The following is a 27,544-nucleotide window of genomic DNA, read 5'->3' as shown; positions in this document are numbered from 1 at the left end:
TAGCATAACTAATTCCTTCCAAGCTAACCATTAAATGTAAAGTCACAGTCTTCATATACCGTTGAATTTCGACTGCTCGTTCACCAATTAGAGCGTGTCCGTAGCGAGGGTTCAAATCCTTACTCAATTTGATGCCGACTTCATCAAAAAACTGGATTGTATTTGGGTCTTGGGTGTGCAGAAAATTTACATATTCATCGCAATATGCTATGTTAGCGTCCCGGTGTTGGTGTTTTGTAAGTCCATCGGCCGCCTGACAATCGGGTTCGAACTGTCCGCCCAATAGTAGTGATCGAAACATTTTCTACAACTTCATCATGTTCATTGACATGGTCTGCAATAGCACGATATGTTATAGATGGTTGTAATCTTTTCAAACTTTCGATCAGCTCCAAGTCACCATCACCAAGCTTATGGTAAAAACCTCTGTTGCGCTTGCTTGATCTACAATGAACGAATCGCTGCTATATTTTACGAATGCCCCGGGCACTGAAGCGATACTTATCGGCTATTTCACGGAAAGATTAAAAATTCCCATTGACCGGATCTCCCCCGTTCAACAATATGTCAGTTAGAATAATATTTTGTAGCTCCTCCGATGTTTCAGCACCTCGTTTAAATTTTCTGCCCGTGTTACTCACGTTACCGGCCATGTTTCAGTAGTCAGCTGACGAGTTTGATGTGCTCAGAAGCAGTGGGCGTGGTTTAACATTTTTATTTTGGCGCGTCAACCTTTTCAGTTTGGCGCGTCGATGTTTTCGTTTGACAAGTTAGCTGACAGCTAGTCAATTGATTGGGCCACGCGCAGCGATGGCGGCGTCTTTTTTATTATGTTTTGAACACTTGCTTGACTTCCGCAGTACTTTCACTTCAAGCTCCTCAAGACATGAAGTCACAAGTTACTTTCACTGAGGTCCTCAAGTCATGGAATCACAAGTTACTTTCACTTCAAGCTCCACAAGACATGAAGTCACAAGTTACTACCACTGAGGTCCTCAAGTCATGGAGTCACAAGTGACTTTCACTTCAAGCTCCTCATGACATGAAGTCACAAGTTACTACCACTGAGGTCCTCAACTCATGGAGTCACAAGTTACTTTCACTGAGTTCTACAAAACATGAAGTCACAAATTACTTTCACTGAGGTCCTCAAGACATGGAGTCACAAGTTGCTTTCACTTCAAGCTCCTCAAGACATGGAGTCACAAGTTGCTTTCACTTCAAGCTCCTCAAGTCATAGAGTCACAAGTTACTTTCACTGAGGTCCTCAAGATATGGAATCACAAGTTACTTCCACTGAGGTCCTCAAGACATAAAAGTCATAAAGCCACAAGTGACTTTCACTGAGGTCCTCAAGACATGGAATCACAAATTACTTCCACTGAGGTCCTCAAGACATGGAGTCATAAGTAAATTTTACTAAGGTCCTCAAGTCATGGAGTCACAAGTTACTACCACTGAGGTCCTCAAGTCATGGAATCACAAGTTACTTTCACTGAGGTTCTCAAGACATGGAGTCATAAGTTAATTTTACTAAGGTCCTCAAGACATAAAAGTCATAAAGCCACAAGTGACTTTCACTGAGGTCCTCAAGTCATGGAGTCACAAGTTACTTCCACTGAGGTCCTCAAGACATGAAGTCACAAGTTACTACCACTGAGGTCCTCAAGACATGGAATCACAAATTACTTTCACTGAGGTCCTCAAGACATAAAAGTCATAAAGCCATAAGTTACTACCACTGAGGTCCTCAAGACATGGAATCACAAGTTACTGCCACTGAGGTCCTCAAGACATGGAGTCACAAGTTACTACCACTGAGGTCCTCAAGACATGGAATCACAAATTACTTTCACTGAGGTCCTCAAGACATAAAAGTCATAAAGCCATAAGTTACTACCACTGAGGTCCTCAAGACATGGAATCACAAGTTACTGCCACTGAGGTCCTCAAGACATGGAGTCACAAGTTACTACCACTGAGGTCCTCAAGACATGGAATCACAAATTACTTTCACTGAGGTCCTCAAGACATAAAAGTCATAAAGCCATAAGTTACTACCACTGAGGTCCTCAAGACATGGAATCACAAATTACTACCACTGAGGTCCTCAAGACATAAAAGTCATAAATTAGCCATAAGTGACTTTCACTGAGGTCCTCAAGACATGGAATCACAAGTTACTACCACTGAGGTCCTCAAGACATGGAATCACAAATTACTACCACTGAGGTCCTCAAGACATAAAAGTCATAAATTAGCCATAAGTGACTTTCACTGAGGTCCTCAAGACATGGAATCACAAGTTACTTCCACTGAGGATCTCAAGACATGAAGTCATAAGTTAGTTTTACTAAGGTCCTCAAGTCATGGAGTCACAAGTTACTGCCACTGAGGTCCTCAAGACATGGAGCCACAAGTTACTGCCACTGAGGTCCTCAACACATGGAATTACAAGTTACTACCACCGAGGTCCTCAAGTCATAAGCCACGAGTTACTTTCACTAAGGTCCTCAAGACATTGAGTCACAGTGACTTCGTTAAATCTTCTAAACACTTTTAAATTATAAAACAGCTAACATTTCTAGAGGGAAAATTAACTTAAACTTCCAATGTATATTTATCTATATGCCTACATTGAATTACATTATATAGCAATGCTGTAATTCTTTGCAAACCATCATTTTCTTGCCAAAAATTTGGTGCTACATTTTACAGATATTTATGCATTTCTCTGTAATTTCTTAATTTTGGATTCAATCTGTAAAATGGACATAACCATAAGCTGCAGGTCTTGATAGAAGTTGTTGAAAAAATATGAAAATATAAAAGTCGACTCTGCATTGCAAGAGTTTAATGAACCTATGTTCAGTTTAGTTAATACAATACTATCACCAGTGTGTAGACATTTTAAGATCCCTGGGAAACAAATCTACAGGTTTATATTACATTTGTATGCAAAAAATACCACACCACAATGTACCAGCAGGTAATAGAGTGGTAGCCAGGGAACATGTCTTGCATGTTGTTTTTTTTCATTCCTAACTGTTTAAAGCACTGTAATCATGATTATTTCTATTGAATACAGCTTAAATGGGTCTCGACGGGGAATAATATAAAAGGTTTTTTTAATACCCCAGCAAAATAAAATGTCTTGCTTTATTGGAATTCATTTGTCTGCATTTCTTGTTGGCGGTAGTCACGACAGTCTTACTACAAAATAATTAACTTAATTAATTTACAATTTCCACAAATTTCCAGATTCTTCTTATTCCCCCAAAAGAGAATAAAATTGGCCTGGGTATACAAATATTTAGTTCAAGGTTGATGCTCATGAGAAATTACTGGTACAACATTTGTATTCATAGAGATACTTGTGCAGGGTGGATCTATTTTAGATCATGTCACATATTCCAAATGAATATAATGTTGGTTTTTGATTTTACACAATTCACATCTAGGTATTTTATTTGCAGAGACTAAAGGTGGTTGTCCTGGATATGTGCATTTGAATTTTTTGTAAATAAACACTGCACGCGTGTAAGTTTTCAAGCGTGGCGATTCAAATAAAATGCATGTGATTGCAATGCTCACACCCATTATGAAAATGCTACACGTTGTACATGTCAATATGCGTCGCATAGCGAACCTGACGCATTGCGGCGATTGTAACGCTTTAAGGTACATTTTCCAATGGAGATATACGTGACAAACTGTAAAATGCAAGACATTTTCCAGTCAGAGAAGAGCACAAAAGCAAATTAAGATTCAAGCCAGCTTGAAGTAAACACAATACTTTGAGTTACATTCACACCACACTGTATTCATGAAGATAGAAACATATCTCCCCTTTAGAAATCAACCACTTTGCCAACTTCTTTTTTTTTTCATCATAGCACAAAATGATACAGAGGTTATTATTCATTGTCTTTCCTCTCATCACTCATCCATTGCCATGGTAACTGGATGAAGGGTGGTCATTAAAAAAACAAAGCCACAAAAACAAAAGAATGATAAATCAATGCCACACTGTGACCACAGCCATGAATAGAATGAATGGATACTGTCCATTCTAAACAACATGCTGGATATAACACAATAGAAGAATTAATTCGTGTGAATCCAGCCAGGCTCTTCAGTTCCATGGTTCAAAAAAAAAAAAACATGTATTCTTTTTTAAATACATATCTGCAGCCCTGAAATCACGTATTTCTCAGAATTTATATAAACTCAAGTTTAATATAAACTTATCTAACATTTTGCTTTACAATCTCCTAGTCCTAGGCAATTTGAATTAATATCAAAGCGTTTTTATAAACGCAAAAATAATAATAAAAAAAAAAAAACATTTACCTCGATTCTCTCTGTATAGTCTCGTTGTAAGTGTTCTTGTTTTCTTGACAATTCTTCATTGCTTTCTAGTAACGCTTTTCCGAGCTCAGCGGCCAGTATAAGATCCTTCTCTTTCTGTGCAAGTTGTGCATGGATATCATCATCCTCATCAACATGGCCGTTTCGCCGGATGACGTTCGCATCATTCTCGCTGTAAATTGCCGTTGCTCCCTGATCTTCGTCTTCCATGCTGTACGGGTAACTGTTATAATCCGAGGTATCCGTTGGGGAATCGATGCGCGTGTTTTGATCATTTTCGTCGTCAAAATCTCCATACTGATCATCCTCAGAAAACGACATTTTTGTTCGCCTTCTTTCCATTCAATTTCACACAAAATTCATCTTTGTATGGGAAATGTACAACGATCAGCCTCCACTTTATTTCGCCTCTCTAGCCCGTCCACCACTTCGATTCTAATAAATTACTTTCTCTTTCTCTTTCTTAAATAGTCCATAGGAGAAATCCAGGAAAAGGATTTTACTAGTAAACGTCTCGGATTTCCATTTCAAGGACGTACACCCAGCATGAGGACTGCTGTTCATTTACTGGTAACATTTTCATCATGCATGTGTCAGTGTAGTGTTGTCACAATCGTCAACGCGTCTGGCACAAACATGCTGGATTTCCGCGTAACTGCTTGTACCATTACTCATCCGCTAAATCTAAATGGAGAAAATAAACAAATCCCAGGGAGCTGGTCCATTCACATGTTAGAGAAAAATTATCCTATACGTTGTTTTGTGCGTCTGTGTACATTGACAGCCAAGTCGATTGTGAGAGAGATAAATAAGCTATGCTTTTGTTAGGAAACACATGATTGGGCGGGATCAACACTCAATTACGTAAAACTCTTTTTCATTGGGCAGCTGGGTGTAACGATGGGTTGACAATTATGCAAAATATTGCGAATAAAATACAAATCAAGTAATTTTTGGAGACTCAGAGTGTTTCTGAAAAATATTAGTCTTTAGTTCTTTTCAATAAATTGATTTTTAATGAATGGCGGCAGTAGTAATTTAATTTGTATGAAGCAGGTCGAGGTCCAAGTGTTGAGGTCACCGTCTTTCGAAATTGATCTTCTGAGAAGCCGACCAATCAACTGCTCTATTGGGATGCTCATATCCAATCGAATAATTGAATACATATCACGTGACAGGCGCTTATTTTGAACGTTTACTATGGCGGAGTGAGCTTACAAATGTGTTGGTTGGTCTTTGTCACTTTAAAAAAGGTGTAGTTTCAACATTATTAGAAAATAAGAAAGGATACATCGAAAGGTAAGTGATTTTCTGTTTATATAACCACATCGTCTACCAACAGATGAGTGCATTATATATTACAGTGTAATATCGTCCTCAGTGATTCAAGTGTGGGTCGAGTGTACATGAAGTTTGAGGCACATGTGACATATTGAATGTTAACAATTCAACCCCTGATTATTGGATCGCATTTACTCGGCGGATTAGTTTTTGGTTTGTTAATATATGGTTAAACTCGCTCGTGGTCACAGAGAAAAACAACGTCGCAATCCATTTTCGACTAACTAACACGCCCTCTATAGTTAATGGTGGATTCATTATAAATATAAGGGACGAAGTCCATTTCGTTCCATTTGTTTTGAAAGCTCTGCTAAGTCATGCTGGGTGACTCTGTGTTTAATACGTGGATTAGATATATGATGATCAGGCTCTTTTCTGTCCAGTCTATTTGCATGTGACCTCACTTAGGACACCACCACAAGACATTCTACATATTATTTCAATGAAAGCTTTTGGGAGAATCAATATGGCCACAAATATCTAGGCATCGACCTTCAAAATAATGAACATGCAAAGGTTGTGCAGACAAGACCACTGTTACCTTTATTTAGTACTTTGTTGTGTCATTGTACACGATGTATAACTTTATTGTTACACGACTATATAACGTCAGAGGATTAGAATCATGAAAACATTAAAATCCCCCATTTGGCAGATTTGCATAATTTATTGACTACAAAAATTGTGATCGATCACATAATTGTGCTTTTTTTGTTCTCCACTTTGATTAATTAGAACAAACTCTACATGGTCTTAGGAACAGTGGAAGAAACAAAACATTTTGTAAATGACCATCTAAACCATTAGACATCCATGTAACTTACTTTAGCGTGGTTCTAATTGCATGCATGTATTCAGTCATGGTTTGATATAAAAGTGTTATTTCTTTGGTTGGATATGAAATCAATTGTAAACTTGAACTTTGATTTACCATGAGTGAATGTTTTATAACATTTGATCATTTCTGTACAAAGCTGAGATCAGCCACGTTTTCTTGGACATGACTTGACCTGACCTGCTATTGTGTCCTTTGACCTGATAGGTCAGTCATGCCATTAACCAATCACAATATAGTGTGGTACTACCATCAGTTTCCGAATATTGGCAATCACAAAGAATTCATTGTGGAATTAAATTTCATTATAATCAAAGTTGGATTACAATCTGTTGGTGTTGATTAAAAGTATTGAAAGTTTTAAAACGTCTTTCTTGATGATAAAAGATGAATACCGACTCACCAAGTCTTTTCTAAAACCTGATAACAAATGACAATAACAAAATAATCGCACTGATTTAAAAATCATGGATGTGGTTAACTGTGAAAGTTGTGTTATTTTTATTGATCCAATTGTGAAATTTGCCGTTGCTGTGATTGGTTGGATGGTGATCAATCGTCATTTTGAATTTCTTTTTTTGTTTTTTTTTATTTATAAAGCAATGAGTATATAAACTTGAAACTATATTATTTAATCATGTCAGGAAATCAAAGAGAATCTTGGTGATGGTACTCAGAATGATAAGGTTCTTACTGATTAATAAGTTTTAATCAATATTCTGTTTACAGATTGCCATCATGGCCAGCAAGTTCAGCAACTCTCAAGAACCGGTAGTAACTCGGTGTTCTAAACTTCACCATCTGTTCTTGGGTAAGACTGTCGGTGTTGGACCAAGAACGTTAGCAACACGAGAAAGTCTGCTCGATGCCCTCTTTGTTCTTTACGATGAATGCAGCAACGATCAATTGATGAGAGACAAACACATTTCCTCTTTTGTCAACAAGTGTAAGTATATAGTCTGTATAGATCAGCTGACTAACTATGAAGTGCCATGTTTCACCTTTACTGCAACTCTTTGAACAGTCTTGCAACTTTGTCATTTACTTTGTATACTTGACAGTGCTGTTTGATTTTCAGGCATTCAGTCATATCACAGGATATATAGTGTACTTAACAAGTATCTACAGTACAGTTCTCGCGAAAGCTTTGGCTTTTGTGGCATCATTGTCGCCTACGCATGGCTTCATTGTTGCCTCAGCATCGCATCATTGTGGCATCAGCTTTGCGTCATTGAAAATTGAAGCTGTGTTCGCCTCGCTTATTTGTGGCATCATCGTGCAGTGTTCTCCCCAGGATGTAAACAGCGTGGCGGTCCCGCCACAGTGCTTCGATTTGCCGCCACACTGGTCTGACACCGCCACGGTGATTAGCAAGGCCGCCACAGTGCTTTTTTCATTGGGGATCTTGTCACGCTTGTCGGCCCGACCGGCACTCAAAATTAGCGACCACCACGGAAACGCTTCCGACCAGGACTATTGCCATATTGTTATTATACTTACGTACCGACCGACACGCATCCTGCCAGTCGTGGATAATAATTTGTAAACAATAGACATAGTCCTGCGATTGAACAATACAAGTCAATTTTGTAAAATTAGCACCTCTTTGTTTGTAAGTAAATACTTTCTGACGATAGACGCAGTCTTTAAATTGAAAGCTAAAATTCTTTCAAAATCAATTCCGCTCGATGTAACATGGGCAAAGCGGAGTTCACGATCAGTTTACGCTACTCAAGAAAAAACGTGTTTATTGCGTGATTGGGTAAAATACATTTGAACTGTTACAAATGTATCATCGTGAATCATGTAAAAACTCTTCTTTCAAGACTTCTTTTACCTTTTAAAAATTTCTAATCACCTCTTTCGAAAACCATCATGCAGTTTTCATCTGAAATTCATACCAACACATCGTGCTACGACATCGCTTTACTTCCGCAATGTAATTTTTATGATCACGATCATTCGGAAAACTTCGGGTTCTACCGGCATTACCATGCGGCATTCTGATTCGTTAATGGCGTTTTTGACCCACCGGGTCAAAGGACACATGCCGGTCAACTAATGCGTCATAACTATTATGGCGGGTCTGTGTTTTTCACCGAAGTGATCGAGTGATCAAAAATAACTTCTCCCGATAAAACTCGTTCAAATTTTATGTTTTTCTCATATAAAAAAAAAAGTATTTAATTTTTGCATGGCATCAAAAAACAATCATGACCGAGTAAGATAACATCGCGAAGTAAGTTATGTCACGTCGTAATTTTGATGATCGTTTGGAAGTGTTATTTGTTCGTTGTAGCTCATTAATATTACAAAAGTGCCCAAAATAAAAGTGTTTATCTGTGTGAAGCAAATAAATATCTGCCACTTTGTTTTTTAAATATATGTTGTTTATTGTGTGGGTGTGAATGTCCTTTGGTCAATTTCTATTATGTAAATGATATGCAAATTATATGCAAATTAGGCATTTTTTTTTTTTTTTTTGAACTGAGGTCAAATCCTAGCAGTTTGTCAAAATATACCAATGTTTTTCAGTGAATAATTGTGAAGCCTGTCACAGCCTGACGCCGGAGATTGGGTGGTACGACGACCCTTAAATTAGCGTAAAATATGCTTTGTTACAACATCATTGATCGGCTGAGAGTCACCTGATCGAAGCACGACATGGGTCACAGAACCATATTTGTTCGTATTATCAACGGGACTTTGCGAGAGAACCACACCCACATTTTCAACCATTTTTAGCGCGGAAGTTGCCAACAAATATCGAAAAACACGTGAATTTTATGGATTTGAATAAAATAAAGCTAGCGATTGGTAAGACTGGATAATAATATATCCCCGATGCTCTTCGATTTTTTTTATTTTATTTCAAGGTGAGAAATGGATAATTGAAGTTCCATCGATTTCAAGACTGTTTCACCGCGACAACTCTACGCCGCCTTGTCAAAGGGTCAGATTGCGTGCATATAATTATAGATAGTTAAAACAAAAAGTATTTGAACTTTTGACGGTTGTTTAACATCTTTGCACGCTTACTAAACTAGTACCGTTAAAATCCTATTATAAACCGCGGTTTATATTACATTGTATCAAATAAAAAATTGGGATCAACAGCTCAAGTTCGAGGCGCGGTTTCTATTACGTACATATTGCAATCACTAAATGGGCGTAGTCATTTTTTTCCCACATCACTTGCACAAAACAAACAATACACCGGACAATCTTTTGAATATAAGCGTAACTCCAATTTAGATGTCAGGGAAGAGTGATAAGCGTCACGTCACAAAAAAAACTGTTCACATGAAAAAAATACTTTTATTTTAATGTAATATGCATTTATTTTTTTTATTTTCTTCGTAACGGAAAGTACATTCTGACAGGAGTTTCAAAAAAAAACAAAAAACATTAATTCATTGCTTAGTAGAATGATCATGGTACGGCACTAAAAAAGTACAGTACCGTGGTTACGGTAACGCAATCCTTCGAAGCCATGCTTCGGCTCACAAGTGAATAACTTACTTGTTTTCGAAGTGTTGAAATTGTTGATTATTACTCAGTAGTGATTATAATAACGCACGAAAAATAAATTTGTTGAATTGTTATCAAATGCAAGTAAAATTCAACTTCACCGTAAGCGAATTATTTCGGTCACATGTAAACGATCGATACAATACGACATCCGCCATGTAGTTTGAATGCACACGAGACGTTACTTGACCGGGTAGGTCAAGTCGCTAATTAACCAATCAAAATGCTGGATGGTGCCCACGTGTTCAAATTACCTTAGTTCATTTAAATATGTTAATGACAGGTCACCGATTTCATGGTGAACGAAACCCGGAAGGGAATTACCGATAATGTAGTGCGATCTTTTGGCTTTAATTTCCATAGGAAAACGACATGACTTTTTTTTTTAAATCAAGAAATTAGTTGTTTTCGAAAGATAAACTGAGCATTGAAAAAGAATTTAACAGTTTTTCGGTGATAACAGCTCATTGTCGAAAACTTGTGACACACGGACGTATTCATAAGGAGTATTGACAAAAGTTGTCGCAAGAACAAAAGCAGTTTCACTGCGTGTTTGACATCCTAACACTACTGAACAATAAAGAGGTGTGAATATTTTTAGGCACGTTGTCGAAACAAATGAATAGGATTAGGAACAATGTACCAGCTGGTTGAAACAAAGTCAGTTACGGTCTTGTTGGAATTTGGGGTGCAGTTAGTAATAGGTACTTTTCATGTTTTCAATTTTTGTTGAGAACTCTTTAACACTGAAGCCGAAATCGGGGGTGCGGTTACTATTAGGTATGCGGTTTATAATAGGATTTTAACGGTAACCGTGATCTATGAAAACCAGAAAATTGTTAATAGTCTGAATTTTTGCACAGTCAAAAATAAAGCAGAAATTCAACAAGCGGTCGCAAAAGCGAGCGATTGAAAAGCAGAAGCGGGCGAGAGGTTCGGCGAAATGAGTTCTGTACTTCTTTGTTTAATGAAGCTATGCTGATGCCACATTGTCGCCATAATGAGGGGACAATGAAGCGAAGCGTTAACCGCCTAACTTTTTAATGTCGCGACATTGAAGCGATGCTGAAGCCATAACAATGCCATAATGATGCAATGCTGAAGCGAAGGTGAAGCTGAAGTGAAGCCAAAGCTTTCGCGAGAACTGTACTGTATGTTGTAAATATTTCAAGTAATTACCATGGGTGCTGCAACTAAAGTGTTGTATTAGCAAAACTGAGCTGAATGTATAATCTAATACTTCTGGCTAGGTTGCTTTTTGGTTCACATTCTCAGTTTAACCCTACTCTGACAGCCATTTTTAATTGAAAATTGGTCAAAATACCTACAACTGAGCTTCATAATTCAAAAACAAGTTACCACTTCCAAACAGCAAGGCATGGTTGATAACTTGAGAAAGTTTCATGAAATTTCTTGGTCATAAGTGTCCATTCTTAAAAATGAGATTTGAAGTATATAAAGATGATAATTATGTGTGGATACTAATTGTTAATGATGTCTATTAACACTGTTAATTGGCACAAGTGTTGAATGACACATTTATGTCATATTTCAACGCTTACCATTTGTTGACATAGAATCTCATCACTGGCTTTATGATATCTGGTACAGCCTGGCTTTATGATATCTGCTATAGCCTGGCTTTATGATGTCTGGTACATCCTGGCCCTATGATGCCTGGTACAGCCTGGCACATTGATGTCCAGCAGTCCTCTGGATGTAGCAGTTCTCAGTATCTGGTTTAGCCCAGACCATTGATGTCTGGTATAGCCTGGCTCATTGTTGTCTGGTCTGGTATGGCCTGGCTCAGTGATGTCCATTACAGACTTGCTTTGGAATGTCCGGTACAGCCTGGCTCAGTGATGTCTGGTACAGCCTGGCTCAGTGATGTCTGGTACAGCCTGGCTCAGTGACGTTTGGTACAGCCTGGCTCACTGACATCTGGTACAGCCTGGTTCACTGGCATCTGGTGCAGCCTTGTTCACTGGCGTCTGGTGCAGCCTGGTTCACTGACGTCTGGTACAGCCTAGCTCAATGATCAAAAGTACTTAACCTTTGTGATAACCTTCATATCTCTCCCAGGAGTCCTCAAATTAGTAGTACATCAAATTAACATACAAGTTGCATGCTATGTACTCTAGTCTGAATTGTTTTACTTCTTGATTGCAGATAAGAGTATCATCAATGAACTTCGTCAATTGAGACTATCGATTAATGACTTTGAGGTCAAAAATGTCATTGGTCGGGGTCATTTTGGAGAAGTTCAAGTTGTCAGAGAAAAGTCAACAAGTGATGTATATGCTATGAAAGTACTGAAGAAAAACGAGACACTGTCTCAAGAAAATGTGAGTACACCGAGGCAGTTATAAGAACACATGGTTTGCGCTAGTGTCTCGACAAGACGAGTCCCACGTAAACAATTTTAAGAAATTGAAATTTTACCCTGGATAACTTTATTAGCGATTGAATCCCAGCCTGCCTGAAAAACTGGGTCCCTCTTCAATAGTTGGAGTCCGAGAAGCAAAATACGGGGTTAGCGCAATCCCTGGGCCAACATACAAATCTAGTGGGATTAGTTACTAGATTAGACCAGTCATCTCATGCTGTGATACGTAGCAATAATCTTGTGATGTACAATAAAGCAATAGAAGGTGATTTGATTTTACAAATAGTAATACTGGTCAGTTAGTTTATTAATTTGTTATCACAAGTTGTTCATCATTTTATACAAACATTTTATACAAACCATGATGCGAATCTTGTATTTAAAGCGGGGGAGTCGCCACCTGCGTCAGATGGCCATAGCGTGTCATTGTTTACAAACAAGCGTCTACCCATGAGCCTTTGCATTTTTAGTGTGTGTTGTTATTGTTGCTTGGGACTCAATTCCCACACATGCGCAGGGGATGACCCTCCCGCTTTAAGAAACAATCGTGTGTTCAAAAGATGATACAATATTTTGTTTTTTATTTTCCACAGATTGCTTTCTTTGAAGAAGAGCGTGACATCATGGCTAAAGCCAAGAATGCCTGGATAACGTCATTACAGTATGCATTCCAGGATGCCAAGAATCTGTATTTAGTTATGGAATTCCATCCTGGTGGTGATCTATTGTCTCTTCTCAGCAGATATGATGATATTTTTGAAGAGTCAATGGCTAAGTTTTATTTAGCTGAAATGGTTGTTGCCATACATAGTTTACACTCCATGGGATATGTGCACAGGTAAGGTTTCTGTACATCTAAAAAATGGCGTCAGTCACATGTGGATCTAACAACTGCTAACTTTGGGTGGGGGGGGGGGGGTTAGTGTGTGAAACGAATGCTTGGTAGTTTGTATAAAGGCATTCTATATTTAAACTTTGATTTTTCGTGTCACAAAAACACAATGCAGTTTTATTAGTGAAATTAAGGTAAATTAAAGTTTTTTACAATGCAATCTAACATATGTTAGATGGAAAATGATTGATTGCTTATTTAGTGTTAAACAATTTCTTTATATACTCTGGGAGGTAACTATACACGTTTTACTATATGTTATTACCACTTGTCTATAAAAAAAAAAAAAACATTTTCCTGGGTGGTCACCATACACAGCTTTGACTATATGTTATCTACATTATTACCGCCTGTCGATAAAGAACATTTTCTTTTATAAGTTCCCTGGGTTGTCACTATACACAAGTTTGACTATATATTATTATTGATTTATTTCTTGCAGGGACATCAAACCAGACAATATTCTCATTGATAGAACTGGTCACATCAAACTTGCTGACTTTGGATCATCTGCTAAACTCTCCTCCACCAAAACAGTAAGTTACTACAAGTATAGTTTGGTCAGTTTGCCATCACTCAAACAATTCACTAATTTATGTATATATAAAGGACATATAAACTCTGACATGATGTCCTTTTGTTATTGACATACTACAGTTTTTGCATATTATGGGATAGTTGGGGTTAGGTCGCATGTCTGCCTGCAGTGGCGAGGTGCTTGTCATGATTGAATCCTGTGTTTCATATTGTAATATATGCATGCTCGTTTTTATTATGTAGTCCCAAATACCATATTGGCTCAATCAGAAGCGTATCGCTAAAAGAAGCACATTTAAATTGAAAACTGTATTTATTGTATATTTGATCATTAAAATATGATCAGAGACATCGCTGTTGTTAACATACACTCATGGGCTACAAATAGAGCAGCTTGATGCGACGCTGATAGAGTTTTAGGTGTGTAAGTTGGTTTGCTTATTAAACTGAAAACAAAGAAAATACATGATGCTTTAATGTGATTAAAATGATATAACCTTGGTATGTTATCGTGTTCGTGTAGGTCACGTCGAAGATGCCGGTCGGTACGCCAGACTATGTTGCACCAGAGGTTTTAACAAGTATGAATGGCAAGACTGAAGGTAGCTACGGATTGGAGTGTGATTGGTGGTCTCTGGGTATCGTGGCGTACGAGATGTTGTTTGCGAAGACACCGTTTACAGCCGATTCTATTGTTGTGACGTACAGTAATATTATGGACTTTAAGGTAAAGCAGTATTGAGGATTGTCATTGATATTGGGCATTATTATACATCTGCCAGTGATTTAGCCATCTGTTGATTCTTTACAGTTTACAGATACGTTAAAAATTTACAGATATGTTCAAAAGTTTACAGATGCGATCAAAAGTTTACAGATGCGATCAAAAGTTTACACATGCGATCAAAAGTTTACAGATACGTTCAAAAGTTAACAGCTACGTTCAAATGTGTCCAAACATCTTCCTTATTTGAAAAACGTGCATCATATTTACATCACGTTTGAACACTTCTTTTTAGCTTCGCTGTCGACTTTGTCGAGCGGAGCTTATCATATGAGTGATTGTCCGTCGTCGTCCGTGTCAATGTTTTACTTTTTCGACTTCTTCTTGAAAACTACGAGCCAGAATGCTTTGATACTTGGTGTACCTTTGGTAGACCTCTCTCAGATTTGTTCATTTTGTAATGATATCTTCAATTCTCTAATTTTAATGAATATTTTTGTCATTTTTGGTAAAAAGTGATATTTTCGACTTCTTGTTAAAAAACGCAAGTCCAATTGCTTTGATATTACATATATAGGTACTACATGTGGACCTCTCTCAGATTTGTTCATTTTTAGTCCCCGTTCGGACGTAGTCCGAAAACGGGGACTTATGTTTTGTCCTGTGTGCGTCCGTGCTAGCGTGCGTCCGTGATCACCTGTATCTCGAACATGCATGGACCGATTAAGTTCAAACTTCACTCATACATCACACATTATATGGGACATATGCACATGCATTTTTTTCATGATCCGATAGCTGAATAGCGGCCATTTTAAGGCCGAAAATGCATCAAAATTGCACATTTTCACCATTCCGGACCCGGATCTCAGTTATGCATGGACGGATTTTGTTCAAATTCGGTACATACATTAAACATAATAGGACCTTGATGCACGTCATTTTTTTTTGGATCTAGTTCGAAATGGCCGACTGGCGGCCATTTTGTTTTAAAGAATTCAGTTCTGGATCCGTATCCGAGACATGTCTGGATTGATCAAGTTCAAACTTTACACACACATGGTACATCATGTCACAAATAGATATGTGCATTTGTTTCATGATCCGCTTAACAATAGCTGAATGATGGCCATTTTAAGGCCGAAAATGCATCAAAATCACGTATTTTCATAATTCCGGAACCGGATCTCAGTCATGCATGGATGGATTTCTTTCAGATTTAGTACAATCTGTTGTACATATGCAGGTGCATTTCGATCATGATCTGCTTTGAATGTATATGTCACTCAAATATGAACGGAACGGGGACGTGTCATTGACAATGACTTGTGTAATGATATCTTTAATTCTGTAATGATATCTTCAATTCTCTAATTTTGGTGAACATTTTTGTCATTTTTGGTAAAAAGTGATATTTTCAACTTCTTGTTAAAAACCGCAAGTCCAATTGCTTTGATATTACATATATAGGTACTACATGTGGACCTCTCTCAGATTTGTTCATTTTGTAATGATATCTTTAATTTTCTAATTTTGGTGAATATTTTTGTCATTTTTGGTAAAAAGTGATATTTTCAACTTCTTGTTAAAAACCGCAAGTCCAATTGCTTTGATATTACATATATAGGTACTACATGTGGAACTCTCTAAGATTTGTTCATTTTGTAATGATATCTTTAATTCTCTAATTTTGGTGAATATTTTTGTCATTTTTAGTAAAAAGTGATATTTTTGACTTCTTGTTAAAAACCACAAGTCCAATTGCTTTGATATTACATATATAGGTACTACATGTGGACCTCTCTCAGATTTGTTCATTTTGTAATGATATCTTTAATTTTCTAATTTTGGTGAACATTTTTGGTAAAAAGTGATATTTTCAACTTCTTGTTAAAAACCGCAAGTCCAATTGCTTTGATATTACATATATAGGTACTACATGTGGACCTCTCTCAGATTTGTTCATTTTGTAATGATATCTTTAATTTTCTAATTTTGGTGAATATTTTTGTCATTTTTGGTAAAAAGTGATATTTTCAACTTCTTGTTAAAAACCGCAAGTCCAATTGCTTTGATATTACATATATAGGTACTACATGTGGAACTCTCTAAGATTTGTTCATTTTGTAATGATATCTTTAATTCTCTAATTTTGGTGAATATTTTTGTCATTTTTAGTAAAAAGTGATATTTTTGACTTCTTGTTAAAAACCACAAGTCCAATTGCTTTGATGTTACATATATATGTACTACATGTGGACCACTCTCAAATTTGTTCATTTCATGATGATATCTTCAATTCTCTAATTTTGGTGAATATTTTTGTCATTTTTGGTAAAAAGTGATATTTTCGACTTCTTGTTGAAAACAGCAAGTCCCATAGCATTGATACTATGCATATTGTTCATTTTCTAATGATATCTTCTGTTCTTTACAGCAATTCCAGGCACTGATTTGTCGCTGAAGTAGTGCTAGATGTTGATAACTTACTACAATAGGTTACACACTTTATTTTCAAATTTACAGAAGTTGTTACAAATAATGCAGACAACATGTCTGCAATTTGAAGCACATCGGAAGAAAGCTCCGCCCATAAAAGTGGCTGTACATTAGTTTTGAATTTCTCCTCCAATAAACGATTGAGGCTCTCGACTTAGTTTCGTACTTCAATTTGCGTCACATGTTATTTCAGTGAGAGGGACGCATAAAGTGGTGATACTGTAAAGAACGTTATTTTACAGAACCAGCTGACCGACTGATCATGACAGAATTATTGATCAAAGTGCATTATTCCTACTATGGAAATATACGTATCACGCCTGCAACAAATGTCCTATGAAGACTTCATCCACTATATCAATAATGAAATTGAATACATAGAAGGGGTGTTATTCGATTATTGGTTCTTGACGATGAGAACCTAAATGTGCCACCAAATAATCGCTTTAAAAAGCTTTTCACTGGCAACACACGATCACACGTCCGGGGAGGGTTGCCACCGTACACAAGTAGTTTTTGTCGAATTTTTGTCGAGTTTTATAATATTCGACATGGTCTATAACGTTGTCAGTTTCCTGGCAGGATACTCTCGGTGGTAACAACCCGTTTGACGATATTATAAAGTTCAAGCTGTCTGCTTTGAAACACCATTTCGATCTCCAATCTCAGCAAATGACAGTCCATGAAAATACAAACTTGCTTTTTCAACAACTTGGACAAATGCCGATTTGTAGACACGCAATCGACACGATGACCGACTAAAAGTGAATGAATGACAGACGCGCCTCAAAGTCTAGGTGTACCTGACATTGTGGGCAATATCTGCCAATCATTCCTCTGATTTGCAGCCGATGTTTATATTTCTAGTTACAACTTATATAAATTTGAAAACAAAGTGTGTAACCTATTGTAGTAAGTTATCAACATCTAGCACTACTTCAGCGTCAAATCAGTGCCTGGAATTGCTGTAATTGAAATGAGCATTGCTAACAGCGGAGCTATCCCAGCCGAGAGGCTGCTTGTTGTTTACAACTGACACTAACAATGTAGTGCAGAACAGAAATAGATTCACATCACTGAATGTATTGATGCCCAAATACAAGTACAGTTCTAGTACGCCAGTTTTTTTAAAAAAGCCTGATCATATTCTGCATTTTATATGTTCAGATTTATCTGATCAGGTCTAGGAGATAAAACTGATCATAAATGGTTGGCAGTAATGGTAATGTAATACATATAGTGTCATGCCTGTCTTGTACATTGCATATGTTCCCAATGAAAGAAATATGCAAAAATAATAAGTTTTTTTTTTTTCAGAAATCTTTACACTTTCCTGCTGACATCACTACATCCAAAGATGCCAAGAGAATCATTAAAGAGTTATTATGTGATAAAGAAGATCGTCTTGGATACGAAGGACTCAATTGTCACGCATTCTTTGCCGATATTGACTGGACAACACTGAGACAAAGTGAGTTCCAGATTTTGTCATTACAACAGTTGTTTTCCCCTATACAATTTGCCAACGAATGTACCAATATATTGCGTGTTTGGAAGTGCAATAGCATAATAGTTCAACCCTTTCACTAATTTGCCAACTAGTTCTATTTAAAATTATTTTTCCAATTGCTAATTTAAAATTTATCGAGTTATGTTAAAGCGGGAGGGATGTCACTTGTGCACATGCAGGAATTGAGTCCCAAACAACGATAACAACACACACTAATAACGCAAAGGCTCATAGCCACTATGGCCACCTGACGCATGCGTGACGACTCCCCCGCTTTAAATTCATGTGAAAATGCCTTTATAGCACTCGGCAAAGCCGCATGCGGTAAGAGACTGGGGAAACTGGTGCTGTGTCTGTCAATTATACCGATGTATGAAGATAAATAATGTTATCAGAAGTAACACGTACATGTCAATGGAATAAATAAGCCAACAGTTAGTCACCCAGTGTGTGCACTGGCGTTATACGTTCAGTGAATGGCATGTGTTACTTGAGGTTACTTGCTTAGTATAGTCTTTGATGGTACAAACAAGTTTTCAACTCATGTTTATACAACCACCACGGGCGTTCATCTGATTGTATCTATTCAAGAGGCAATGGGGTCTGTGAGCGCAAATCATCTGTTTAGAAGTTGTATTATAGATGGAAACAAAATTTCCCGATTTTAATTCCCAGTGAATGTGGTTGTATTGGATGTTTGTGGACAAATAAAACGCTTTGTGTCATTGGAACTGTCTGAATCTGAGTTCAAATTTATTTAAAAAAATCTGTTTCTGTTCTGTTGCTGTTCGTCAACACAACTGTTTGATTTAGCGATTATTGTCTGCTTCACTAGTACACATCAAGTGCTTGACTAAAACGACTATAATTGGCTGGCAGTACACAACAGAGAATATGGGCTGGTACAACCCACCGTAGCCTAGTCTCTCTCTTGCCAAGTCTGTGCAGGAAATCAAGTCTAATTTTTGAATTATTTTTTTTTTAATAAAGGGGCCAAACTTGAATTTGAGATCTCAAAAATGTTATCATACATGTATGTTTTTACAGGCTTTGCAACTAACTACTGTATGCTGTTTTTGCAATTTTATGATTACATTATGAGTATGTACTAAATTGTTATTTTCTTCCTGACAGGTGTACCGCCATTTGTGCCGACTATCGGCAGCGTGGATGACACATCTAATTTTGATGAATTTGAACCTGAAATGGAATCCCCTGACTTTGCTGAATTCAGAAAGAAAAAAGAATTCAGTGGAAAAAATCTCCCGTTTGTTGGTTTTACCTTCACTAAAAATCTTGTTAGTTCTGTAAGTGGGGATAGGTAAGACACCTTTTTTTCACAACCCACTCATGGGCAATTATTTTTTGTTAACTTAGGGGGTTTAAAACAACCATTTTCTGATTTGATGGTCATTGCCTAAAAGATAAGCCAAAAGTAACAATAAATGTTTTTCCAGCTGTGGCCCAGAAGCCATATTTTATCTGTGACAGATTGTTTCCAGAATTACCTGACCTCATAGACAGATGAAAAAGTTTCAATCTTGTCATATGTCACTCACATTATACATTAGTTAATTTGGTTTTAAGAATTTGTCAGTTGTGCTCTTTCAACAACCGAATATTTGAATTTTTGAAACAATCTCATTTTTGTTTGCACTCCGTGTACAATAATCCGGTGACTCGTATTTTTGAATTAAATTATTAAAATGTGTTGGGATTCGTTTTTTACCAATCTGATATTTTGGGAGGAGTTATAACCTAGACTGACTGTGGCATGTACATTATTTGCTAGCACTAGAATCTCTTCTATAACGCAAGAGTGTCCATCACCAGCAGCCAAGTTGAATTTAGAACGAAGACTCACTGTGAAAACGAAAGAGTTACAGGAAACGCAGGAAAAATTCAACAAACTTCAAAATCAACAGTCGTCGGTGAAAGACAATCTAAGAACAGATTTAAAAGAGAAAACAGATGCCTTGATTAAGGTTCAGAATGAAAGAGACCAGCTAGAGAAGGATATGGCAATGTACATCACAGAGGTGAAGGTATGTGATGCAGCCTTGGTTTGTACCCTGAGTTCTGTAATTCACCATCCCAACTCCATATTTGGGAAGATGTTTTTATGGAAGAGACGCATTGAGCTACACGTGTACTTGGGAAATGAATGATGAAGTTCTTGTTTTCTATTGGATTTTATATTTCGTAATGACATTTTCATTTCTGTAATTTTAGCAAATATTTTTGTCATTTTGGGTCAAAAATACTATTTGACTTCTTCTTGATGACTGCTGGTTTGATTGAATTGATATTTGGTATATATGTACATATACCCTGGGTGACCTCTATTAGAATAGATCATTTGGTGACATGAGGGGAACACTACTAATTCACAGACATATCTTATAACTGGAGTTAGTGAATTCAAAATTTAGATATTGTACTGTTAAAGTTATCTAATCAGTTGTAAGAACTACATGTAACCACAGGAGTGGAAACATTTGGATTGGAATGTAAACAAAACCAAGGTTATTCATTTCTCCACTATAAAGACACTGTTATGCTAAAAACAGCGAAGCTATTTCAACCGTCAGATAGCTTGTTATGTAATACAATGACATCACACTATTGCCCAAATATAGACAACAATATTACATTATTATGCATGTTCAGAACCAATAACACTTGGTCATCTTGATTATTTAACCCAATTTACACTGAATTGGCCTAAATGTGGTCACCAGCATGTGATTATCAGTAATTTAAATAATTCTTTATGTTCAACAGAATTTGAAAAGAATGTTGGAGTTGGAGAAGAAAGAACACCACAACACAGACAACCAAGCATTACAGCTTCTGTCAGACATCAAAGAACAGAGCCAGAAAGTCAAAGATCTCAAAGATGAACTCAAGAAGTAAGTGAAATGCATTGTTTTCAGCTACAGTCTCAAAAAGGTTAATACAATTAGAAATTTAATGACTAATATTAATCTTACACAGCCAGAGACTAAAATAGCTAGTACTAGTAGAACTATGATGGGCATAAATCCTGAACTCTATGTATATATTTTGATTGTTTTCACTTTTACTACTTCTACTCCTAGGTCACATGACTTGTTTAAACTTATCTTATGGTGCCACAATACCCCCTTTCAGTAAACGCATAAATTTTCATGATTTGATTCGAGGGCTCAAAAAACTTTATTTCAAGCCCTAATTTCATTCCCCCAATATTTAATCATATTGAATAGGATTTAAATATCACAGATTCTCTGGGGAAATAATGAATTTTATTGTATTACACATGGATTTCATTCATTTATTCAACTATTTATATTGGCTATTCGTGGAGGCTTTCATCAGCATTGTGTTTAAAACCCAGTGAATTGTTTTTGCAGTTACAGTATTCGCGTCTAAAACATTGTGAAAACATGCACGGTACATTTCCCACACATATTTTTACCAACATTTCAAGATAAAACTTGCATGTGAATGTCAACTAACGCCCAATTGTTTTCATGCTTCATATATTTAGGAGTGAAATAGACGATTACAAGCAAGTTGTGGCCCAGTTGGAGCAAGATCGTTTTGTATCTGCGAGACGAGCTGAGCGATTAGAAGCAGAGTTGAAAACACAACACAAAGAAAACGATGAATCCAAGACAAAAATTGCAGATTTACAAACTAAACTTTTTAGAGTAAGTACACATTTTTTCGATAAAGCTAAGATAGTCAAGATGAAAGTGTATTTTTTTACTGTCATCAAAGAAGACCAAGTATATATATTATTGACTGATTATTCATTAGCGCTGACATCAATTTTGACTTTTTCATAACCTTTAGCTAGATTACTTTTATATTTTTTAAGGTAGAGATGCAGTTTATTTGGCTTGCTTTTTAATTGAGTAATTAGACAATGAAGATGGTATTATATATCCAACATGTTATATATTTTCTGAAAGCTTATTATACAAACTTTGTAAAACTTGTCTTTATTTTAAATATCCAGAATGCGTTTGGGTCAAAAATATGCTTTTTTGGACAAAAGTGGTTTAAAAAAAATTAGCTTAAAAACTTCAAGTTCGTTTGTGGGTAAAATTACATCACTGGATACCTTGGTATACTACTAATTCAAATGCGTCCACTCATCTCTCAAAGTTCACTCTTTTCTATTTTTGCATAATTTATATATCCATGTTAATTGCGGACTTGTTATTTTTGTTCACTCGCCGTAATAAACTGTCCGGACGCATTTTGAAGGGGGAACACCTTGTTAATAATGTGTGAAAATTTCGAGGCAAATGGCCAAAGCGTCTATCAGCTATTTTAATTTAAAACTCAAGAATTCACCAAATATAGAAGACAAGAAAAAGGCTAATTTGCATATTTGCGCGTTAAACCGGGAATTACTGCTTTGTCATACTTTGTCATACTTTCTAGACTATTGAAATTGAAAGTTAACGTATAGACATAGACATTTTATGTAAAATCGTTGAACAAGAACAACTGCTCTTGAATATATAAATCAGAAACACGTCATTCATACCAGTGTTTTGATGGGGTCGGTAAAAACACATGTCAATGCCCAGTAAATATGATGTCATCTCATGAATTATTAAACAGGGGGCGGTCCTAGGAAGGTGATCAAAACATCATGGCTTCTCTTTGATGTATTTTCAATAAAAAATCTACGAGTGTTTCAGAGCCTATGGTTTACCGTGAAGAGTACAAAGTGGGATATTAAATTATTTATCCTCGATGATTTTTATGTAGTATTGAGAACCAACTCCAGGAAGCGAATGCACAATAATGAATAATCGCGTAATCCTAGAATCGAAACGCGAGGCACAGAAGTTTTGTTCAGCGTTTCCAATCCCATTTTTCCCACTGAAACATATTTGTTAAAAGAAATATTTGAATTCTGTTCGTTTTTTACGGAGGAAATTTTTTATTTTTCTCCGATTTTGGTAATGCCTTATTCAGGGATTTTCTAAGACAGTCGCAGACAATCAGCGCACGGACGTACGTACAAAACATGCTGTTGCACTACCGGTGACGGTCGCCTGCAAGAAGAGAGCTCCAGCTTCTTACGTAAAAGTTTTAAAATTTCGACCGGTTTTGAATAATTTTTGTTGGAAATCTGACATGTTTTAAGAGTGCAAAAGGGTGCATTTTCGAGCGGTCGAATTTTTCTGAATAGAAATCAGCAAATGAAAAAAATAGGAGTGCTAAACAGTGTGTTCGTTAGTGGAATGTCCGTCAAATTGACGTAAACTTCCCCATTTTTCACGGAAAAAGCAAAGGTCGTGGCCGAGTTGCAGGCTAAAAAACTCAAAAATCAAAACAAAATCATCAATCAGTAAGTATTATGACAAGGAAAACAAAACATCAGACGCGGAGAAGCGGTCAGTGCGTCAAAAGAGTTGTTAATGTAAAGTTACCTCTCTCTGTGATTTATTTTTCATTGAAACTATTTGCTTGTTTTCAATTAATTTTAGCGTACCTCTGCAGTTTATTTTAGCATTGTCAGATGTTTGCTTCATTGAATTAAACGGAGTTCGTCCAGTTGCAAACAAAGCTGTCTCGCACCACCTAGCAAAACTTGCGAATGATCGAAGTACAGGTACCCATTGGACAAAAGATACACGAAAGTTTGTATCTCCCCGACCCAGTGCAATATATCCGGTTAGAATCAAAGCTCACGTGTCCCTTATTTGAGGGACCAGATTCTGTCGTAAATTCGGGATGGGATTTAGAAAAAAATAAAATAGGACTTTTAAGGTGTATTTTGGCGTCATTTTCGGACATTTCAATCATTCCTGATGCCTAAAATAGAGTCTAAGTTTTACCGTAGTCATTGACGCCTATTCAAGAGTATGATGTTTATCGTGACTAGCGTGAATGGGCAAGCTTCGTTTCGACAATGAGCTGTTATCACTGTAAACAATGTTAAATTATTCTTCACATGCTCAGTTTATTTTTTGAGAACAATTATTTAAAAATAAAATCTCTCAGTCAATCAGAAACTCGGATTCACGCCTTCAGGGAAAGTCACGTTTGGACGCTCACATCGATTTTGTTTTTCATTCGGCGGGCTGATGCCTTCAGTGTAGCTTTTGTCTCTTCCGAAATAGAAATCATCTGAATCTTCTTTCTACCTCTCTTTCTTTTCACACCACGCATAATGTAATGATAAACATTAGGAAAAAACGCTGGGGAAATATGTTTGGTTTGCTAGCGAGCGATAACTGATTTGAGAATAATTGCACATGCGCGTGAATTGAATGAACTATGACCCGTACAATCTCAATTTGCATATTGTCAATCAAAGGTCCTGTTATTTGATTACTCATGCAAATTAGGCAATTGGACATAAACATTGCCACGTGTGAGTTTTTTTTATTTTTAACCAGAAAATAAACAGCAATTTTAACGGTGTTCCAATAAGAATTCATTGGTCAAATTTTCACAGAATGTTCTTTAGATAAAAATCTACATAAAAAACGAAAAAAACTATTTTTGATTGAAATTCACAAATAAACTGCATCTCTACCTTAAGCATGTACCTATCACTGTGTTGAAATTTGAATATTTCATGATAATATTTGATGTTCAACAATTTCACATGTAATGTTGCTGCAATTTTCGATGTTTGATTTTCGATTCCTAAATTAAATCCCGTAAACACCTTGCAGTAATGTTTTTGAGAGATTTACTATATTCTAAATGACTACAAAACCAAACACAGTTGTTGCTATGCATGGCTTTCACTTCGCTTCATCATTTTCATGTGATAGTAGTGCTTCAATCTAGAAGGCACATCTTTTCACCACCAGTTCCGTCTTTTCATCACAAATTCACAAAATAGTCTTGTTTATAGTCTGCACTTTCCTTCAGAAGATTGGGACAAAAATAGCAACATTTTTGGAGTAAAAACTGAAAATTTACACAAATTTTGGGGTTCGTTTCCAGAAGAATAATTTGGTGAGAACGTCTGGTTGTGAAAATATTGAGGGTACATTGTTGTTCATTTCAGATGAAGGAAAACACCAAAAGTGATGTTGTTGAACTTCACACAAAACTAGAGAAAATCACAGAGGATAGTAACCGACAAATTGAAGAGTATAGACGCAAACTGGAAAAGGCGATGAGATCGAGCACCCAGGCAACGGATCTCTTGCAGAACGTCAGACACTCAAAGGAAGACTTAGAACTGGAACTGCAGGCATTTAGAAAACAACAAAATAACATAAAAGACTTGGAAGAGAAACTACAAGAAAGCGAAGAAGAGAGAAAATCTCTGGCTGGTAAGATAAAGTCTGCGGACGATAGAGAGAATAAGCTGAACGATACACTAAAGACAAAACATCAACTGACACAGGATCTGAGCAAGCAGATTTTGGAGTTGGAAGACAAGTATGAAAATGAAGTGATGAAAAACAAGAAGTTGTACAGGACAGTTGAGGAAACTGAAAGAGAACTGGAAGAAAAATTGCAGGTATGAAATGTTTTTTTTTTAGTTTCAGGCGTTCACTCCTCTTTCTGACAACGTTTTCTCAATAAATGATAGTAGTAGACCTGCAGTGTCAATGTAAAATTAGCGTAAAAATAAAGGAAATCAGGGACCACAACTTTTTTTTCGTTTTTGCCTTCTTTTTTTTTCTTGAAGAGCTCTCTCCGCTAGCATTCAAAAACTGACTGGACTTAATTTTTGGAGATTATGATTTTGACTCTGGATTCCTACAATATCAGTTCTATTAGAAGGCACATTGATTGCGTCTATAATATGGATGATTGCAATGATTCCTAGATGTCTGAGTAAAGGGATTGGGTTGGTTGCAAAGTTGAAGCTACAACAATCTTAAATAAAATTGACCACTGAGGGGGTAGCACACTTTCTGTTAACACCCTACCCACAATGCTATGGCTCATTGCCAATGATCAAAATAGATCAAGGCATAAAATCTTAATTATTAGAGATCAATATATTAGAAATATTTATGCAATCATTAATTTTGTATTTCCGTTTTTTTCTAGGATTATGAAAATAAGTTGAAATTGGCACGAATGGGGAAGAAAACTGTTCGTTTTAACCTGGGCCCTGATCACCATGACAGCAGTGAAGATGACGTCAAACAGAAGATGACTGACCAGCAAAATGTTAATTTCCATTTGAATTACTAGAAATGTAGTTTGTCTTGCAATTTTGTGATCATCTCGCAATTCGTGTGACTTCTTCAAATCTCGTGAGATCTTCTTCGCATATCACACACTTACATTTTCTCATCTTATAAATCTTTGTTAATATCTAACAGACAATAACTATGCAGGAGGCAAACATCAAAGTGCTAGAAAAACAGATTGAGGAACTGACCACAGCTAAGCATGAGAAACTGAAATGTGAAACAAAGGAATACACAAGGGTGCAGGAGGAAAAGTTAGCTGACTTACAACAAGAAAAGATGTTCTTGGAAACCCAGAATAGTAAACTAGAATGTAAAGTGAAAGAATTGGAGAGTAAACGGGATAATTTGAAGGGCAATGCTGATGAAGTTGAAAGTAGACTGTCAGAGGTGTGTATATTGAAATGAAGTGTTATGGTGTATACTGAAATCAGCTGTATGATCCCCTGTAGTTAAAATATGCTTCCTAACTAAATAATGTGGCTTCACGAGAATGTTGTAAAGTATACACAAAGGCAGTACAGTGATGGTATCTACCGACGCATAGCATACATCTTTTTCACTGTGTGATCGTAATTTCGTGAGAGATGATACGATACAGTGTGTGTAGAACATTTTACGAAATTCATGCCTTCATGATCATTTGCATTCAGTGATTCATGATTCACATTATCAGCTGTTATCAATCAACAGGGATTTTTCTAGAAAAAAAACTGCAAGAGGGAGCACTACAATTCA

The 27,544-nt window shown here is 36.6% G+C and overlaps 2 protein-coding genes across 3 annotated transcripts in view; one reads left to right on the top strand and one right to left on the bottom strand.

Moving 5' to 3' along the window:
• LOC100367615 (BICD family-like cargo adapter 1) overlaps positions 1-5,213 on the bottom strand; it is a 39,471-nt gene extending 34,258 nt beyond the window's left edge. For both annotated transcript variants that reach the window (XM_006815675.3, XM_085491021.1), the window contains exon 1: positions 4,354-5,213. In XM_006815675.3, coding sequence (XP_006815738.1) covers positions 4,354-4,713 — 360 coding nt within the window. In that variant the 5' untranslated portion in view covers positions 4,714-5,213. The remainder of the gene's footprint in view (positions 1-4,353) is intronic.
• A 271-nt stretch (positions 5,214-5,484) lies between these two features.
• Positions 5,485-27,544, top strand: part of LOC100367462 (citron Rho-interacting kinase-like) — a 40,542-nt gene continuing 18,482 nt past the window's right edge. Inside the window, exons 1-14 of the mRNA XM_085491019.1 lie at positions 5,485-5,670; positions 7,277-7,493; positions 12,248-12,423; positions 13,058-13,302; positions 13,799-13,892; positions 14,417-14,620; positions 18,434-18,587; positions 19,761-19,947; positions 20,419-20,671; positions 21,411-21,538; positions 22,159-22,321; positions 25,660-26,121; positions 26,661-26,783; positions 26,939-27,196. Of these exons, the coding sequence (XP_085347145.1) occupies positions 7,286-7,493; positions 12,248-12,423; positions 13,058-13,302; positions 13,799-13,892; positions 14,417-14,620; positions 18,434-18,587; positions 19,761-19,947; positions 20,419-20,671; positions 21,411-21,538; positions 22,159-22,321; positions 25,660-26,121; positions 26,661-26,783; positions 26,939-27,196 (2,655 nt within the window). The 5' untranslated portion in view covers positions 5,485-5,670; positions 7,277-7,285. The remainder of the gene's footprint in view (positions 5,671-7,276; positions 7,494-12,247; positions 12,424-13,057; positions 13,303-13,798; positions 13,893-14,416; positions 14,621-18,433; positions 18,588-19,760; positions 19,948-20,418; positions 20,672-21,410; positions 21,539-22,158; positions 22,322-25,659; positions 26,122-26,660; positions 26,784-26,938; positions 27,197-27,544) is intronic.

This window comes from Saccoglossus kowalevskii, chromosome 16, assembly GCF_978046115.1.
Source record: "Saccoglossus kowalevskii chromosome 16, keSacKowa6.1, whole genome shotgun sequence".
NCBI classification, from domain to species: Eukaryota; Metazoa; Hemichordata; class Enteropneusta; family Harrimaniidae; genus Saccoglossus; species Saccoglossus kowalevskii.
The sequence above is the reverse complement of the archived record's forward strand: the minus strand, read 5'-3'. Positions and strand labels throughout refer to the sequence as shown.